Raw genomic sequence first — 20,074 nt, 5'->3', positions numbered from 1 at the left:
TTTGCAGGTTTTCAGGAAGGCTAAGGACGGGAGTTTGAAGCCATTCCATGTGCATGCTCATACAAAGTTTGCCTTTGTGCTGAACAGTGCAGATTTGTGAGTTTTCGAGTGTGTTTTTGGATGAGTTTGGTGTTTACAGTTGAGTATTTCATATCAGTTTGGGTTGCTGCTGTATATCAGACTTTTAAATGTTAAAATAGAGCTGAATATATATATATTGGAACGTGATTAAACTTCTGAGATAGATTATTAGTGTTTTTGTGGTGTTTCCGGGCATATTTTGTGCTATTTCGGGAGCTCGATGAGCATAGTTTTGGTCCTACATTTTCGAGCTGTTGTGTAAAGGCTATACGGATCTGGAAATGTCAATTTGTAGGCTGTTATGCTGCTGAAAGTTCTGTAAAAATTTCCATTTTCAAATTTATTAATAATTTGTGAAGTTGTGAAGCTTTTAGAACTAGTTTCAGCATACCCGATTTGGGGTTTCTTGAGGAATTTGGTGGATCTTTGGGATATTAGTTGTTTGATCTTAAAGATCTGATTAAAGGTTGGAAATATCATACAAAAATCAAAAAAGGGACATTTCAATGGTATCAGAGCCATGATCTTGCCAGCCTGAGGGTTTGTAGAAGTTGCAGGTCAGTTTTGACAACTACCCAGATCTTCCATGTCAGTTTTGACAACTACCCAGATTTTGCATGTCATAATTTATGGTTGCATGTTTCTTCTAATCAGCTGCATGTTAAAATTTATAGTTACATTCTACTTCTAATCATTTTCATGTTAGTTCTTGGTGAATTTGGTGGTTGTAAAAGTTTGCATTTCAGTTTTGACAACTACCCAGATCTTGCATGTCAGTTTTGTCAACTACCCAGATCTTGCGTGTCATAATTTGGTGGTTGCATATTGCTTCTAATCAGTTGCATGTCAAAATCTATGGTTGCATGCTACTTCTAATCATTTTCATGTTAGTTCTTGGTGAATTTGGTGGTTGTAGAAGTTTGCATGTCAGTTTTGACAACTACCCAGATCTTGCATGTCAGTTTTGACAACTACCCAGATCTTGCATGTCATAATTTGGTGGTTGCATGTTGCTTCTAATCAGTTGCATGTCCAAATCTATGGTTGCATGCTACTTCTAATCATTTGCATGTTAGTTCTTGGTGTTTGAAGAAGTTATATCCTATTGGGGTTACACTCTACTTTATCCAGAATGGACAGGTATAGTACAGAGTCTCAGAGGACACGATCTTGGACAATTGATAACCAAAGTCAAAACAGTAGAAAGGATGGTTATTTAGACATTCGAGATAAACTTATGAAAATAAGCCATGACATGTCTGAACAGTTGGTTGAGCACCATCGTATAATGAATGACATGTTATCTGACCCAGCCAAGGTGGATAAGTTGACTGGATTTCTATTTGGCATATTTTCTCACAGGACAGATGACACAATTCCCAAGAAGTTGCATGAGGAGTTTGAGAAACTAGCTGATAGCCAGGTAGAGGTCTCAGATTCTACTCTGCCACAAGAGGTGGTGGGAAAGGATATTACACAGATTGATAGTAACGGTCAACTTGATACTCAAATTGAGACAATTGTTTACAGGTCGTCAAAGGGCGATGCCACAAATATTCAGGATGGTATAGTTACAACAGGCAGTGACTACAGTGTAGTGGGTTCAGATGATGATTATGAGGATGTTGTTGTGCAGGATGGTGAGATACCTGGTAGAGATGAGCAGACATTGAGCATTCATGACTTTGCTGAGAAAGAATACCAGGCACAGTTAGATGCTTCATCACATGAGGTTGAGGCTGGTAGTACTTCACATGATTTGTCCCGCCAGCTAAAGGTGAACAAAGATAGTATTGTGACTTCATTATCTCATCATGACAAGTATGTGGAGTTAGTTGGTATTGGTCATATTACTCAGGTGAGGAGTTTACTTGAGTTACCAGTTGATTCTAGTTTACGGATATGGACTCGAGATTGTTATATTGGTGTTTGGGATTCAGTTGACTGGAGATCTTTAACACTTTTTGGTAGCAGTGTTTGTTTGGGTGCTGTCATGGAGTTGATTAGCAAATTACACGGTGTTGTCTTTTCTTGTGCCAATATCTTGTCTGATGTTGGTATTAGTTTTTATACACCGATGTTGGGCTTTGTTCATATATCTAGTCGACCATACTTGCTAGAATGTGTTGATGATATTTCATATTTGGCAGTGTGTATAGATGAGTCCCAGGATCATATTGGCATTGATGACATCCAGGAGGATGCAGTGGGCAGTTTTGAAGACTTATTTTCCTTGGGTATAGAGGAGTTGGACAGCAATGCTAATGTTTTTGATACTCCGTATGTTGATATGAGCTTTAGATTTGATTCACACGATATGGATGGTAATACTCTAGAGACTAGTAACTTTGAGGATACTCTTTTAGACAATGCATCAGAGGAGGTTTGTAGGAGACAGTCAAGCCAGCGCCATCATGTGTCTAATCAGTTGAGAGTTAGTGACCGAGACATTGCTATCACTTGCCAGCATTTCGATGCTGTTCGTCAGTTGTTAGCAGTTTATGGATGGGGTTCTCCTACTAGTGATGAGCAGGAAGGCAATTATCTTTCCTTGACAGAGATCCACTCTTTATGGGAGGCTATTCGGATTTTGAGACAGAATTATATGCAGTTGCTAGCCGACAGAGATTATCTTATGGAGTGGGGTAGTACAGCATATGATGCATTGTTGGCCAAGGAAGATGAGGTGAGTGAGCTTACTAAGCAGCTTGAGGTGACTTCTGAGATTCTTGAGAGTACACAGTTGGCTTTCAAGGAGTCACAGCTTCATTTGGCTAAGGTGACCATGGAGTTAGAGCAACTACAGGCTTTACCTGATTCTATACAGTCACAAGCTATGGTGTTTGGTGATCCGAGGATGTCCATGGCCGAGATTGTCAGAGACAGTGGAGATGGGGATGCATCCATCCTTGATACTAACATTGGCATATCAGGTTCATTCCCACTAGAGTCAGGTTCAGTTGATTTGGGTGTTATAGCAAATTGTTGTATGCCTGACATGGTGGTGGCCTTTGGTACTGATGGCACAGAGACTAGAGATGCATCAAAGATCGTGTGTGATGTTGGTGAGTCGACAGTTGGCATGGTTCTTGCTAGTAATACTACTCCCTTGGTGATATCTTTGGAGGTAGTAGTCAGTTCCAACATGGTTAATGATCAATTGCAGTTAGTTTCATCTAGATTACAGTCTGAGCCACTGACTGAGATTGGCGCATTCTATCGGCATTACACTATGAGGTACGCTCATCAATTTACCTTTGATGACCATGTTGACAAGATTATGATACAGAGATGTACTTTGGTTCCTAGTGCTTATCATCAGTTATGGAATAGTTTGATGCCTTGGGATGAGAGTTGTGATGGGCACGACATGGTGATAGGTCCTGCAGTTGATAGCTTGATAATACATGACTTAGAGAAGGAGTTTTGGAGTGATGCTTCAGCAGGTGTTGTTATTGATTCTACTCCTTTGGCTATGACATCTCCTGACTTAGCTAGTGATCAGTCACAGTGGGTTATATCACTTGTTCATGGTGAGTTGTTGACTGAGGTTGGTTTTTTTAATCAACATTATATTGCAGGTCATGTACATCAGTTAGCAAATGATCCTTGTGTTGAGGAGTTGATGGCAGGAAAATTTGGTTTGGGTTCCATTTCTTGTTGTTTATCTTGTGATGGCTTTTCACCATTAGGGGTGCATGGGAGTTATGGTTATGAGACAGTGGCCGATGATCTACAGAGTTGCGTTGACTACAGGAGTTGTACAGTGTGTGGATTCTCAATACTTGGTATAGTTTCATTTGAGAGCATTCACCATTGTTGCAGAGTTGGATTGTACATTCCGTATAGGCCAGTGGGATGCGTTGATGGTATTTATGGTGTTGGCAGTTTGATTTGTCCACTTTACTTGGGTTCTAATGTTCTAAGAGTTTGTGTCTCATGGATTTTTGACTGTGGTAGTGGTGATTTTGGAGTTTGGTTGAGCTATAATTGTCAGTTTGATTATGGATTCATCTTGATCATATTGCAGAGGATATTGCAGGAGCCTGTGTTAATTGGTAGTAGTATAGTTCATGACTACATTTGGGATCCAGGTGGATTGATTGGTTTATTGTTCAGCAATTGCTTGAGGACAAGCAATGTTTGGGAGGGGAGGACTTGTCATGTCCCCTTTTCAAATAATTAAAAAATAATAATTTTTGCTAAGGCAGGCAGGCCCAAGAAAGTGAAGTTTCGGAAAAAAGGGGTTAATCTTTGGAAACCGTTGGACTAATAAATGAAAATTATTATTAAAATATGTTTCATTAACCTCTCTTGGACGTGAGTTACAGTTATGCCCTCTTTTAAGGGGTTTTGGAGGCATTTTGGGCTCATTCCAGAACTTGATTTTTGCTCATTCTTTGTTATTCTTCAGAGGCTGCCAAACCTGTGGAGAAGGAGACCCAAGAACGGGAGTTTGCAGGTTTCCAGGAAGGCTAAGGACGGGAGTTTGAAGCCATTCCATGTGCATGCTCATACAAAGTTTGCCTTTGTGCTGAACAGTGCAGATTTGTGAGTTTTCGGGTGTGTTTTTGGATGAGTTTGGTGTTTACAGTTGAGTATTTCATATCAGTTTGGGTTGCTGCTGTATATCAGACTTTTAAATGTTAAAATAGAGCTGAATATATATATTGGGACGTGATTAAACTTCTGAGATAGATTATTAGTGTTTTTGTGGTGTTTCCGGGCATATTTTGTGCTATTTCGGGAGCCCGATGAGCATAGTTTTGGTCCTACATTTTCGAGCTGTTGTGTAAAGACTATACGGATCTGGAAATGTCAATTTGTAGGCTGTTATGCTGCTGAAAGTTCTGTAAAAATTTCCATTTTCAAATTTATTAATAATTTGTGAAGTTGTGAAGCTTTTAGCACTATTTTCAGCATACCCGATTTGGGATTTCTTGAGGAATTTGGTGAATCTTTGGGATATTAGTTGTTTGATCTTAAAGATCTAATTAAAGGTTGGAAATATCATACAAAAATCAGAAAAGGGACATTTCATACAAGCATATATACATGAGTTGATAATAGATAAAAAAGCAGTGTCCATGGAAGGAATAATAGATCTACCACCGAAAGTGTAGAGCCAGTTTTTGCCAATCAAAATGGTAATGGTAAGTAAAATTCTGTCAATCACTAATTATGAAAAGCTATGTTGTAAAAAAAATTCTTACTTTTATTAATTTACCACAATAACAATACAACAAACTTTTACTTTTTCAGAACTTAATTAACCATAATAACACCCATAGTTTAAAAAGTTGCAATATATCGCGTGACCATGCTCTATCTCTAGACTATATAGGTAGGTGCCCCCCGCACCCCATGCATATAGATGGGGCCGATGTAGGGGTCGATTGAATTCTTGATGCGAGTGTCCCCCCATATATTTGGATATGGGCAATCACTCATATCATGTCATAACTACCTCTTTCTCGAATGGAGTCACAATATATAGGCTTCACTCTCCATCCACCCTCTGCATTCACAGCAACAACTACTGTTCCCAGCCCCAAGCATGCAACTATAGCTCCCTGCATCGGCACCACCCTTACAACAACTATAGTTGGTAAGTTGGGCGGGCCCAACTATTATTAACCCCAGCAAATAATCTAGAAGGGTAAACGCCCAAAAAATCAGCACCAAAATTCTCCAAAATCACACTGTGATATCTGCTGAAAAAACTCCAAAACTAACAATTTCAGGGGGAAAAAAATGGACTAGTTAACAATGGCAAAAAAAATTAAAATAGTAAATATAATCACAGGCCTGATACATTTACATTTTGGTTTTGTTTTCATTTTGAAATGTCTAAATTTTGCCTTCACCAAAAATGCTGGCAGCTGGGCAATGGGCAACAGGTGTGGTGGATTTTTCCATCAGCACTGACAAACCAGGTGTGGAGTGCATCGGCATCGGCAGCGACGCATTATTAGGCATCTCTCTATTTACAGGTGTTGGCTATTTATAAGTATTTTTACCAGTTAGTGTTAAAAATTAAAATGTTATCCTATGTTTGTTATTTTTATGTTAAACATTATCAGTATTTTTATATTTATTTAATTTTTACTTATCAGTTTATATTCCACTTAACATGCAAACTATATAATACTAGTTATAACTATCAATATTATCTATTTTATAATTATTAATAGTTATCAATTTTATCATTTTATAATTACTAATATTTATAATTATCCACTACCACTATTTATAAGTATAATTTTTATCTATTTTATAATTTTTTTATAGTTCTTAATGGTAACTGGATAACTATAAAAAATTACAAATAAAGTTTAGTTTAGAATATATTCAATATTTATTAGTTTAAACACTTCACATTTCATGAATTCATGAATATTAGTATGAATTATGAGTTTTTAAGACTATTTTAAGAAATTGTATATTTTCAAAAATTTTGGGCCGGCCTAGATATTGCCGAAACTGAATTTTTAAACTATGATAACAACACTTCATAACTTAATCATCCTCAGCAATAATACATGTAAGATCTAGCAAATAGGACACAAAATGAACAGATGTTTTAGGTGAAAACACTTGCGAGAGAGATCAATGGCAAAATATTGCTTAAGAGATATTTTGCACAGCAAGTCAAATAGTGATATTGCTATCAAGATTCAACTATATAGTTTTCGAGTAAAACTCATTTGACACATGTTTCATTAAAGTAGTTCATATGAACCCATCTCTCATGAGAATGAATGGAACACTTGGTGCTCATTGGAACTAAGTGATTCTCACAGAGGTGAAGCACCAAGACTTCCCAGAAGGTCACCCATGCCAGTACTACTCCACCTCCAGCACACTTAACTACAGAGTTTCCTCCATGGCTAAACCCACTCTGCTTGCTTTAAAAAAAAATTGGAAACTTTTGACCATCTCCATAGGCACTACCCCATAGGAGACACCAATCCCCTTTAGATGATGCGTAAGCATCAACCCATTGGGGCACTAAGTCCTCATAACCCAGCACCAACTCAGTGACACCATTCTCCTTGGATACAAGGCACAAATCTCCAAAAGAACAATGTGATGATAACTTGACCTTCTCATTGAATCAGATCTAATTCTCCTTTACAGATCAACAAATACTTCACCAAAATCTGCCTTAACATATGCCTAATATATCTCTTAGATCTACCTTAATATCTTTGTGAATTCACTCAAATACTTCTTGAAATTTCTCTCCAAAAGCCTTCCCAAAATCTGCATATAATCTTCAATCAATTATGTTCATAAACCTGCAATGAGTTTCTCTTGAGTTCTTCTCATTGGTCTGCAATGAAGCATCCTTAAAATTCTGCTCATAGGTCTATGATAGATTTACTTTAGATACAAAAGATCTTCATTAGTGGCATGCAGAATAAGCCTCAAATGATCCTAAAACACCTTTTCATCCAACAGTTTTACATCCCTTGACGGTAGGTCCGCCAAGGCACCCAAAAATTTATGTTTTTTTAAATTTATATCCATCTTAAGATAGGGCACACCGCCCAAGGGGATCGGCCCTCTTAATAAACTTAATTTACAGTTATTTTATTTATTTGAATAAGAGTGCCAAGATAAGGGTCAGCCCTTGGCAATTATATATTTTAGTTTATTTTCTAACACCCAAGATCAGCCTATGCAACGAGACCACTAATTTAAATTTACCAAGGCAGATCGATTATTTGGACACAGGCTTTACCGAGTTTTCAGCTACAGATCTACAATATCCTTTGACATCAATGACAACTAATTCTAACATGCATATAAGAGAAGCACCATGTTTATTGCTCATATATGTTTCTGCTTGCTTCTTTATGTTTTTGAGCATAGCTTACATGCTCAGCTTATGTAAGCTTACCTCTCCACACTTCTGAACATAGATTGTTAGTGTTTTGCCCAGAAATAACGATAAACAGCAAAAAGAAAGTAGAATAAAAATAGACACATGAAGACACAACAACTTATCGTGGGAAAATCCTTCAACTTCAAGGGAAAAACCACCCACACCAGAAGAAACATATTTTTTTATGAAAATGATAAACTTTCAAGTTGATACAATCCATAGGCACAAGCCAATCATCTAAATATATTGAATTGAGAGACTCTTCAAATCAAGACTGAAGGTCTCTTTAGTTTCTAAATGCGAGTCTCTTCATATTTCCAAATGCATGACTCTTCATATGCTGCATGTCTCTTCATATAATCAAATGTCAAATATTTAGAGTGTGAAACCTAGCACACATTGAATGCCACAGTGTGCTCACTTGATTACAATAAATAATAGGATGAAAATATCTTCTCTAATTGTTGACACAATACAGACGTATTGTCCCAATTTTAACAAATAGCAAAATCAAAGATAAAGATCCCTATTGCAGGTACAGTCTTCAACATAGATTACATACTCAACGAGTCACCAAGTATATAATCTATGCTCAAAAGCACAAAGAAGCAAGTACAAACATATGGTAAAAAGAAATAAGGTGCTCTCTACTCACCAAGACATGCAAAAAATTGGTGAATTTCTCCAACTAATCCACAACACTGGAAAAATGTCAAAATTGAGGGGGGAAATGTGGGTTAGGCGCCAAAAATAATCTGCATTTTCTCTTAATAAGCATACTTCATTGCCTTTTGAAAAAATATAAAAATGGTGTATTCCATATAGTTTCGTGTGGTTTTAAAGTGTCCTCATTTAGGTTTGGTGTTGATGGCTTTGACCCTCAACCCCGACTTATATTGCAATAGGCAACAAAATGCCACCCTCAAACACCACAAAGAGCTATTCCTCAATCCTACTAGGAATGCTACCCCAAAAACCCCATGAGGGTGTCCCCCTCAACCATAATGGGGCATTGCCCCCAAACAAAATATGCTTTTTTACTAAAATTACAGTGTTTTTTAACGTGCTGAGTTTATCTCAAGTACTCTTTGAGACAATTATTTGGCTCACTTAGCACTGTCCAAGTAAGAGTTTGCAAATTATACTATTGAGAGCCTGCCTTGTTTAAATTTTATAGTTTTCTCTTTTTAAATCTACTTAAATTGGGGATGAAGCAAAGCATTGTAAAGTTAATATTGACCAAACCAATCCAGATATTCATTTGTATCCATTTCTACCATATGTTTATGTCCCCTATTAGAACTTTACTCAATCTTCCCTAAAATTCTCTTTTTTGGGTTTGAATAAAGCTTGGAAATGGGAATTGTTACTCTAGTATCCTAATGTAGGTCATATTGAACTCCTTTGAAGTCATATTCAACAAACTCATTTATGGAGCATTGGTTGGGAGATCATTCAAGACACCTCAAGCTATTCCATCCAGCCTAGACGCACAAAATGAAAAATTTCATCCAACATCTCAGCCCCAGTTGGGTCTACAGGCAAGGCTTCCTAGCTACTTGCATCCTACGTATGTACTAAATCTTACCTCCAAAATGAGATGACCTAATGGATGAGAATCCTTAAAGGAATCTTCATATGTTATTGCTATTAGGATTTAACTGTGTGATTTTTGAGTCAAACTCATTGACCCATATCTCATGAGATATGGGTCAATGAGTTTGACTCAAAAAACACACAATTATTAGGAGATATGGGTCAATGAGTTTGACTCAAAAATCACACAGTTAAATCCTAATAGCAATATCACAATTTGACTTGCTGCAGAAATTATCTCCTACTTATCAATCGTCATATGCGTAAAATTGTACAAAATACGAAGGCAAAGATATAACAAAGATAACAACATATAACATGCATACTGGCAGCACGATGGCGTATTCTCCCCTTGCTGAAATAGGATTTGATAAAAAAATTATCATAATAAAATTAAAATATAAAAACAAATAAATAAATATTTAACTAATATAACATCATTACAAGTTTATTAAGTAAATGAAAGGTCAAGAGATTCATAATGAAAAGTTGTTGACTCCCTCAGCATAAGATATAAGAGGAAGGAGAGTGCATTTAAAACAAGACATGGAGGAAGGAAGAAAGAGGGGAGCATAGGATTTAAAGAAGGTGTAATAAAAGAAGAAAGGACTGAGAAGAAAATAAGAAAATGACTATTTTAAAGGGTAGCCATGACAAAGGGTTGTAATTATGAGGGGTTTTGACTCTCCCAAATGGAAGAAATTATGAAGGGTTGTGACTCGTTCAGAGGGCGGTAATTATGAAAGGTTTGGACCATTGCAAAGAGGCAGACATGATGAAGAAGTGTGACTTGCCCTCATATTGAAAGATATAAAGGGGAGTATGGTTCATTTAAGGAAAACATCCAAGGGAGATCAATTTAAGGAATTATATATAATTCTCGAAATGCAACAACGAAAAGTAACAACTCAATCCTTATGAATGGTGGCGATCCTTCCACCAATAAAGTATAAAGGAGGATCCATTCCAACATTGAAGGGGATACATTGTGCTGTGAATCAAGGAATAAATAATCAATATTCAATCAGTAATCAGTACTCATTAAAGGGAAGATCGGAGTATAGAGCATGAAAAAATCATCCAACAATTGATGTATTTTGTAGCCCATTGCATCAGAAAATGTAATCATCGAAGATCATCTAAGCAATCAGCACGAAGAGCACACTTAAGGACTAAAATTAATTTATATAAATTGATCATCATTTACATCCAAGATATTATCTTCAGATTGGCAGGCTAATATTATATCAGATCAACCATCTTCAGCATCCCCCTTCTTACAAGTAATTGTGGTATTATTATATCTATGTGTAGATAAATAATAGATGATTCTTAAATGAATGCTCATAGTAGAATATAGGATGTGCTTGATTGTCATAAACCCATCTTGTAGGTGTTGTGACCTTTACACACTAACGCCCCATTGCATATGGGGCCACCCTCTTTTCGCTCTAACTGTCAGTAGGTGTTAGTTTATGAGTAGATTGACAACGTTTTGGAAGTCCAAATCTCAGGTAAGCCTAACGCTCAACTCTTGGAGGTAGTAGGGAGTATTCAAGTTCAATCTTAGGTAATTTGTGCTGCTCAAGACTTAGGAGGGAAAATAGGAAATTGAGACCAGTCGCAATCATCTAACAAATGGACTACTAATGGATTAAAGCAAAGAGGTAAATTGGATCAAGCCTGAGAGGGCCTAACAAATTCCAATTAAAACTCAATATTGATCCAATTGTTATCGAGAACAACACATTGTGATCATGTTAGTATGAACAATTGAGGGAAGTATTAGGTTGGGATTGAGGACGATCAAGGTAAGAACATGGAATTGTAAAGTTGGGGTGAAGACTACACTTGAACTTTTACTTAGAGATTTGAGAATGTCCGAGTCAAGCCTAAAAGGCCCAAAGGCTTGACAAAATTAACTAAGTCAACACATTGAGCTCAAATAAAATCAAACTTCTAGATCCAAGCCCTCAACATGTCTAAATTTTAGTGGTGCAGATCAAAGGAAAACTCAATGCAAGCAATTTGAAGATGGAATGACATGATAAAGTGCCTTATTTGGTCTCTCTTTCCACTTTGCAAGTGCCTTATTTGGTCTTCACTTCAACTTTGCCTATGAAAGATCCAAGTGCATGTGCCTTATTTACCCTTGATTTCCACCACACCCAGGAAAGTGCATGTGTTAGCACCTTATTTACCCCTGATTTCCGCACTCCCCTACAAGCCGGTGCCTTATTCATGTCTGATTTCTGAAGTACCTTATGAAGATCGCACCCTATTCATGTCCAATTTCCACCCTAGTTATATGCACAGCACCTTATTTACCTGTGTTTTCTGCAATTATCCATGTATAAGTACCCTGTTTATATGAATTCCCACACATCTGTGATATGGTGTCCCACTCACCTTTCAATCCAGTACAGCACTCAATTCAAGTGCATCTTATTGACCTTGCATTTCTGTCATCCTCATAGTGCATGTGCACTATTCACATGTTATTTCCACTTAAAATATATGCTCAAACCCACCTAGATGATTGTGAGATGCAAACTCACACTTGAACAGTAAAAATCGGACCTAACCAATTGCAAATTTTGTAACTGTTTTAAAGAATCAGACCTTGTAAAATTCGAACATTTTTTCAGAATTAAATCTCAATTTCAGATTTTTTCCTTAACAATTAAGCAATGCATTGGAATATAAAGGGGCTCTGAGTGTATTTTGAAGGATTCAATTTGAGCTTGGATTCAATTCACTGTTGTCGGTTATGATTGTACCATACTATCATGTTCCGAAATCACAGGAGAGACTCATTGTAGTGAATTCATTCTTAGTATCATTTGCATTCAGTTTTGCCAAGAATACATAATCTTTCAGCATGAGAATGTTTGTTGTTGAGCTGAGTTCTTGTGCATCCAGACTACAAAGAGGATATATATTCTCTGATTATATCTTAAATATTGATTATGATTTTTTGTTATAGCATTGGAAATAGTGTATTCTTTTAGTATTGATCTCTATATATTTCTTCATGATAGGTTGATTTTATGAGTTATTGTTAATCCATCATGGTTGCAAAACAAGAAGCAATGTGATGATGAAAGATTATATGCATGATACAAATATTCACTAAAAGAGAAAGATCATATACAAGAAATGATATTTAGAGGGAGACTATTCAGCTTCAGAGGGAGGCTACATAAGAGGGAAATGTCTAACTCTTTGCAAGCTTATGTGGCAATGTGACTACTTAAAGCTCTATGTTTGGTCAACTTGGAATCAGTTCTCTTACTGTGGTGATCAAAGTGGGAAGTAAGGCTGTTCTAGCTAAGTAGGAGTCCTTGTTGAATCTCAACCATTCTTATACATATTGTTAATGTATTCTTATATTGGAGAAGTCTGAAGTGAAAGCCCTCATTTAACCCTTTGAGAGTAAGCATGGTGAAAATGCATTCTTCTCTAAAAGAAGTCCGAGGTGAAAGCCCTTGTTCCACCCTTTGCGAGAAGGCATAGTGTATATGCATTCTTCTCTATCAGAAGTTTGAGGTGGAATCCCTCATTCCACCCTCTATGTGTAGGTATGGTGGATTCACCCTCTGCGAGTAGGCATGGTGGAAGTCGTGTGTAACTTCCTGACTTTAATCTTATGCTTTTATAATTCACCCTCTAGAAGTAGCTATAGTAAATAGTGTTATGATGTTTTATTAATAAAATATGTGATGAAATTTGTTATTGACGAATTTGGTTGCAGCTATGGGTGCCTGCCATACTAAAGATCTTGCTAAGAGGGAGTGTTGAGATTAACGCTGTGATAGAAATCTTTACCTCTGATATTGCTATATCTTGAAATTGAGATAATGCCTCTGTATTGCACCAGCAACTAGGGAAGAGACTTATGATGATGTTTCCATCATATTCGTTTGTATCTTTCTTACAATCAAGTAAATGCCTCTGTATTGCACCAGCAAGTAGGGAAGAGACTTATGATGATGTTTCCATCATATTCATTTGTATCTTTCTTACAATCAAGTGAGCACAATGTAACATCCAACATGTGCTAAGTGTCTCACCTTAAATATCTGATATTTTATTATATGAAGAATCATGTGACATGTGAAGAGACATATGTTTGGAAATATGAAGAGACCTTCAGTTATGATATGAAGGGTTTCTCAATTCAATGTGTGTGTGCATGTGTGTGTGTGTGTGTGTTTGCTTTTTGTGATTAGTATGACTTTCAGTTGAAAACATTGTACTTATAATGTTTATTATTTTAATAAAAGAGATATTTTCTGGTGTGACTGGGTTTTTCCCTCAAGTTGGAGGGTTTTCCCACAAATAAATTGTTGTCTTTTGTTCTTCATTTTGTTAAAACAGTAACATGTTTAACTGCTGCCATAAGTTATTGTAATTTCTCTTTTGATCACTGATCATTATAGTTATCGATACAGATCTAACACAAGCTTTTTCCCTTTGTTTTGTGTACACTAACCACTGCCTTCACTAATAAAATCACTGACTCTTTCTCTTAATAATAGTTGTTTCCTTTTACAAGAACAATTACGCCATTATGAAGCATTGTTTCTAAGCTTACTCAAAGCTCCTTTCACTGTCGCAGACTTTGATCTTTATCAAAGCTGTGATCTCCTTATTTGTTGGGGTGGGGGGCATGACAGTTTATTACTTTTCTCCTTTGATACGCCCATCTTGTATATCATTGCCACTCATTTTTATGTCCCCCCTTGAGACAATGCAGTGTATCCAGGTAATTCACATCTTTATCATGTTGAGTCTTGACCCAACAACGACCATGCTCATCCATCATATTTGTAGTATCCCCCTTTTTTCCATTTTATTCCTTTGTAATTCTTGTTCTATGTATATGGAAAATCAAGAAAAATGCATGAGCAATTCTAATACACAATCCTAATATTCTTGACCAAATACATGGATCCCTTAGTGTCTCACATATGTCTTTACATGTTGCAATCTCTCAATCCTCTGCTTGGCTATTCTGTTCCTTATATACATATATGTTTATTACTGCTTTGTTTCTCTATTCATGTGATGACATGTTTTGTTCACTTTATCTTTCTAGTTCATATGGCATCCTCATGCTTCTCCACTTCTTAACCTTCACTATGCAACTATAAAAAGTGTAAAATATAATGATATTTATAAATAAAAATTATTATTTAAAAGCATTAAAATTATGATATTGCTATCAAGATTCAACTGTGTAGTTTTGTGACTCAAACTCATTGAACCATGTTTCATGAGTAGTGGTTCACACAAACCCATCTCTCATGAGAATGGAAAAAAAACACTTAGCACTCATTGCATCTTAGGTGATATTCACAAAAGCGAGGCACTGAGACTTCCCGAGAGGTCACGCATCCCTGTACTACTCCATCTTAAGCATGCTTAACAATGGAGTTTCCTACATGTTTAAACTCACTCTACTTGCAACCCCATTTGCAAAACCTTCAGCAAGTGTGCCTTATTAAATATTCATTGGAAGTCCCTTAAGCTCATCAATTGATAAGTAAGCGATTTTCCACAGCAAGTCAAATTGTGATGCAGCTATCAGGATTTAACTCTGCAATTTTTTGAGTCAAACTCATTTAACAATGTTCCATGAGTAGCAGTTCCCATGAGCTCATCTCTTAAGAGAATAAATGAAACACCGAGCACTCATTGCACTTAGGTGATGCTCACAAAGGTGAAGCATAGGGACTATTGGGAGGGTACCCATCCCAATATTACTCTAGCTTGAATGCGCTTAACTATAGAGTTTCCTCCATGGTTAAATCCACTCTGCTTGCAACTCCATTTGTAAAACCTTCAACAAGTGTTGTGCCTTACGAACCATTCATTAGAAAGCCCCTTGAGCTCATCAACTAATAAGTAAGAGATTTTTCCAATAACAAGTCAAAATGTGATATTGCTATCAAGATTCAACTGTTCAATTTTTTGCGTCAAACTCATTGACCCATGTTTTATGAGTAGTCATTCACATGAACCCATCTCTCATGAGAATGAATGAAACACTTGGCACTCATTGCATCTAGTGATACTCATAGAAGTGGGTAACCATCCGAGTACTACTCCAGCTTGAGTGCTCTTAACTGGGGAGTTTCCTCCATGTTAAACCCACTCTACTTGCAACCCCATTTGTGAAACCCTGCAAGTGTTGTGCCTTGTGAACCATTCATTGAAAAGCCCCTTATGCGCATCAATTAATAAGTAGGAAATATTTTCAAGGTTGCATGGGTATGCATATCCACACCCCTGGGATGCATACTCATGTACCCAAGTATCAGGTACATGTTCCCAAGTATTGGGTACTCAATAGAGAGCATCATAGCTAAGGACATTGATTAAGATTTCTCGTTGTTATTTTGGGTTTTTAATTGTGTATCAGCTTGTTGCTTACCGGGCTTAATTCAATACTTAATCAATTTGAAACTTTGATACAATATAGATTAAGTCAGAAGTTTATCATTTGCAATATGGCATTGTTATATGATCTGTTATCTTCGTGTTTATGTTTATAGCCTTCCTTATCTATTATGCATCTAAACATTTACCATATATTATTATTACAAACAATTGCAAATCTAAAACTATAAACAACACATTACATCTACAAAACTTTATCACTACTCTTGTTTTGGAAACCATTGTTATGACTGATATTTTTAGTTTTTCTAGAAATATTAAATTACATGAAAAAAATTGATGTACCCAAGTACCCCCATCCATTATTTTGAAAAATAGTACAGCATGTAAAATTGTGATATTGCTTAGGATTCAACTGTGTAATTTTTTGAGCCAAACACATTGACCCATGTTTCACAAGTAGTAGTTCAAACCAACACATCTTTCATGTGAATGCATGAAACACTTAGCATTCATTGCATCTAACAAGAACCATTGGGGAAACTCTTGTAAAGAATATATGAAGCAAAATGAGGAAGCTTGGGTTCCAAAATGGTTGGAACCATGGATAAATCCAAAGAAAGCAATTAATTGTTTTTGCAAGCTTCCTATTCCCAAAAGGAGTATCTAGATACCATTTCCAATTTTTTCCACCATAGTTTGACGCACTTAGCCAAATCTTTTGCAGCATTTTTTAAGAAATCATATCAGTAATTATCTAAGAAGACTCAAAATCCCAATTTTATTGGATGGTTTTGGTATAGATATCAGCGCATGTTGAACTATTTCAATTCATATTTAGATAGACTGCATATCCTACATATCTAATCCATCATTGTTATAAACTTTATTTGTCTCTTATGATGTTGCTTCACTTTTCTTACGAGACAGCTTTTTAAAAAGCACAAACTGAGCATCCCTTAGCGTGAAGAATATAATTATTGGAAAGAACTTCTGGATTTGATGCTTAAAAAACTTTTACACAATCAAATCCAGAAGTTCTTTCCAATGATTTTCATGGATTGTGGAAATCTGCTCTAAGTGAAAAATATACTTAGAACTCTTCGGAAAGAAGCAAATTCCATATAATTTATATAAAAGCTAGTGATTCCCGTCCAAATCCCTCTTATTTTTTTCCTAGAAACGACATTAATTGAAAAAGAAATCAAAAAAGATAAACTTGCCTTAAAGAAATTGGCTTCCACTTCTCTAAATCTCTTGCCAAATTCGGCTTTACTGCTTGCCGTCCACGCCGAGCCAGACATTGTCCTCACAAACGCATTCAGAAATGACTTCACCGCACTTTTCCTAGCCGGCATTAGGCTTGTACTCCCGTTCAAAACCCTAATTAATGGTTTAACGGTCCCAACAAAATCCTCCCCGAGCTCTTCCAATTCAGACTTTTTCTTTTTTGGCATTTCCCTTTTCCCCTCCAAATTATTTACATCATCTGAATTTTCATCTAAATTCAACTTATCGTCACTAGTCTTAACGTCTGAATTTCGGGAAGCATACACGGAAAATTTGCCTCGCGAGGGTGACGTGATAATCAGTGGCCTTGCAAGAGACTCGGAAGAATTGCAGTCCGCGAGATTCGAAATTGGAATCTGCAAGACGGAGCTCCGATTCAACTTGCAATTGAATTGCGTTGAAAAGCACGCTTTCTGATTCAAACTGAAAATAGCCTGTCCAGTAAAAGCGACGGCGGCCATTGCTGCACAGAGATTTTTGCTCGGGCAATTCTCCCGAGCGGAGTGAGAGCAAATTTGTTGTGAAATAAACCGGCGGAAGAGCGCTACAATTCACGTCATTTGTAGACAGACATTATTCTGTCAATGAGAATTAAAAAGCGTCAAATCTTTATTATTATAGTCATTTGCTAGTGTACCACACGCTATTTGATCTAGTATGACACACGCCAAGCTTTGGTCGATGGCATTATGTGCCACGTGGCGCTTCGTTCCCCAGAGGTTGCACCCTTGCCCTTTGGAAAGGTTTTCTTATTGGGTGCTCTAGAAAGATCTTTTCATACATAGATTGTGTGCACGGAAGTTATAGTTATTTTTACTTCTTTTTAAAATATATGCTTCTAATTGATTCTATTACTGGCTATATAGACTATGGAGGGGCATGCAATATATAGTAAAAGTCCCGGCTTTTTGTTTTTTCACTTTTTATTTTGTTTTTGAAATTAAAAGCAACCAAAAACAAGGGGGTCGGCTCTTAACAGTCAAAAAGCTGGTGGTAATCAACACATTACCAACCAGTAACAAAAACAGACAAAAAGAACAGGAATACCAGCAGTCCGAGACAAAAACAAAAAATCAGAGAGCTAGAACCAGAAAGGAACCCTAGCAACTAACCAAAGTCCACCAAGGCACCCAAGCCTTATAAAAACTTAAATACAGTTGATAACCAGCAAAACCATAACTGCCATAACAATATATAAAGTCTTTGGATCCTTGGACCCCATAACTGAACAGAATTAAAAAAAGACTTAGATTTCTTTTTTCTCTTTTCCTCTTACATGAAGAAGAATCTAGGCCCAGTCGTCGACAATGAACTTAAAGAGTAATTTGTTGTCCTCCGTGTCCAACCCAGCTTCCTCCTTTTCCTGTGCCAGTAATTGGAGGGTCGTTGCAGCAGCATGAGTAACTTTAAGTCCAAACTTGGAGAAGGTGAAAAACCCCTCCTCCAAAGCTTTGACCCTTTCCTCCAGGTTCATGTAATGCTCCTCCACCGTCACAGTCTCCTCTTTATGCTCCTCGACCTTCTTAGCAACAACCTCCTTCATTTTTTGTCCCTATGGTTTATCCTGCAACACCCGTGGGTTAGGTGAAATCTTCAAATTTTCCTTAATAAGGGAAGAAATGGTAATTGGGGAATTATCATTTTTGCTCATCTCATCACAAAAAGTAAAAGGTTTAAGTGAGAAGCTAGCTGAAACATGGGTTGTCTCAGTATTCCTTTCTTTGCCATCCGACACTTGAGTTTGAGTGTCATCCATCAAAATGTTCCCAGAATTGAAACTTTTTTCCCCCTCCTCATTACCATCATCTTTTTTAGAGTTGGAAATACTTTCCTCCTCCCTTCTGTCACTATTATTGTCTGAGCTATCTTCTTCAACTTCCTCAACAGGGTATCCTGATTGACTTCTGCTTACCCCTAGCCTGAGACTCAGCTAACCTACCAGACCTTCTTCTTGCTTTTCCCCCAATATCTTCACCAGAATCCTCTCCAACAACCTCAACCACCTTATCAACTTTAAATTTCTTGTTTCCCTTTTGTTCTAGGGCTATGTCAAGTTTTTTCTTTTTCTTAGTATCCTTACTAGGAGATGGCCTAGGAGTATGGATTTTCGTCCCCATATTGGAGCTCGGGGGGGGAAATCCTACTATGGCGGGGGTTTTCCACAACAACCTCTCTAGGGGGACACAAAGCTAAGTGGAACTGATACAGATGGAAAATTAACCCCTGATGAATAATGGTGAAGTTTAAGCCTTTACTCGTTTTTTCCTTAATATCCTTAATCATATCCTCAAGCGAATGCAGAAGGAAAAACGGAATGGAAATGAAATCCCTATTTCTAAAGTGATTCAACCAAGGAAAATGATAGTAATAGCTTATTTTTTATTTTGTTAAGATTAATGTTAAATTAATTTAATTTGATATTTAGAATTTAATTTTTAGTCCCTGTCTTATAGGCAATCTTATAGGTAGGAGACTATAGTTTTTAATATTTTCCTTAGAAAATATGAATACATAGTTTAAACTATAATGTTTGATCAAATTTTTTATTAATTTTTATTTTTTAATATCTCATGTTTTTTTATGATTGGTTCTTTTGAATTTTCAAGTGGTCTAAAAGATTTTTCAAGGAAAAAAAAACCAAATTTTAGTCATCATTTCTTAGGTGTATGACAAGTCATTATGAAGCTACATTTTGAAGGTGTACTCCATGTCTTGCTGTGCTGTCTTTTTAGCAATTTTCTGACATGTCACGGACCTTGCCAACACCATAAGTTAGTATGCAACAATGTATGTTTGGACACACAATTTAAA

At 36.6% G+C, this 20,074-nt stretch overlaps 1 protein-coding gene across 1 annotated transcript in view; it reads right to left on the bottom strand.

Annotated features, from left to right (window-relative positions):
- The window catches only part of NYC1 (NAD(P)-binding Rossmann-fold superfamily protein), a 37,660-nt gene extending 19,811 nt beyond the window's left edge, over positions 1-17,849 (bottom strand). Inside the window, exon 1 of the mRNA XM_089786885.1 lies at positions 17,197-17,849. Within this exon, the coding sequence (XP_089643011.1) occupies positions 17,197-17,724 (528 nt within the window). The 5' untranslated portion in view covers positions 17,725-17,849. The remainder of the gene's footprint in view (positions 1-17,196) is intronic.
- Between the last annotated feature and the right edge of the window lie 2,225 nt (positions 17,850-20,074).

Source organism: Cupressus sempervirens, chromosome 6, assembly GCF_028749045.1.
Source record: "Cupressus sempervirens isolate cs-2001-9-10 chromosome 6, ASM2874904v1, whole genome shotgun sequence".
Taxonomy (NCBI): domain Eukaryota; kingdom Viridiplantae; phylum Streptophyta; class Pinopsida; order Cupressales; family Cupressaceae; genus Cupressus; species Cupressus sempervirens.
Note: the sequence above shows the minus strand (reverse complement) of the source record. Positions and strands in the feature narration are given on the sequence as shown.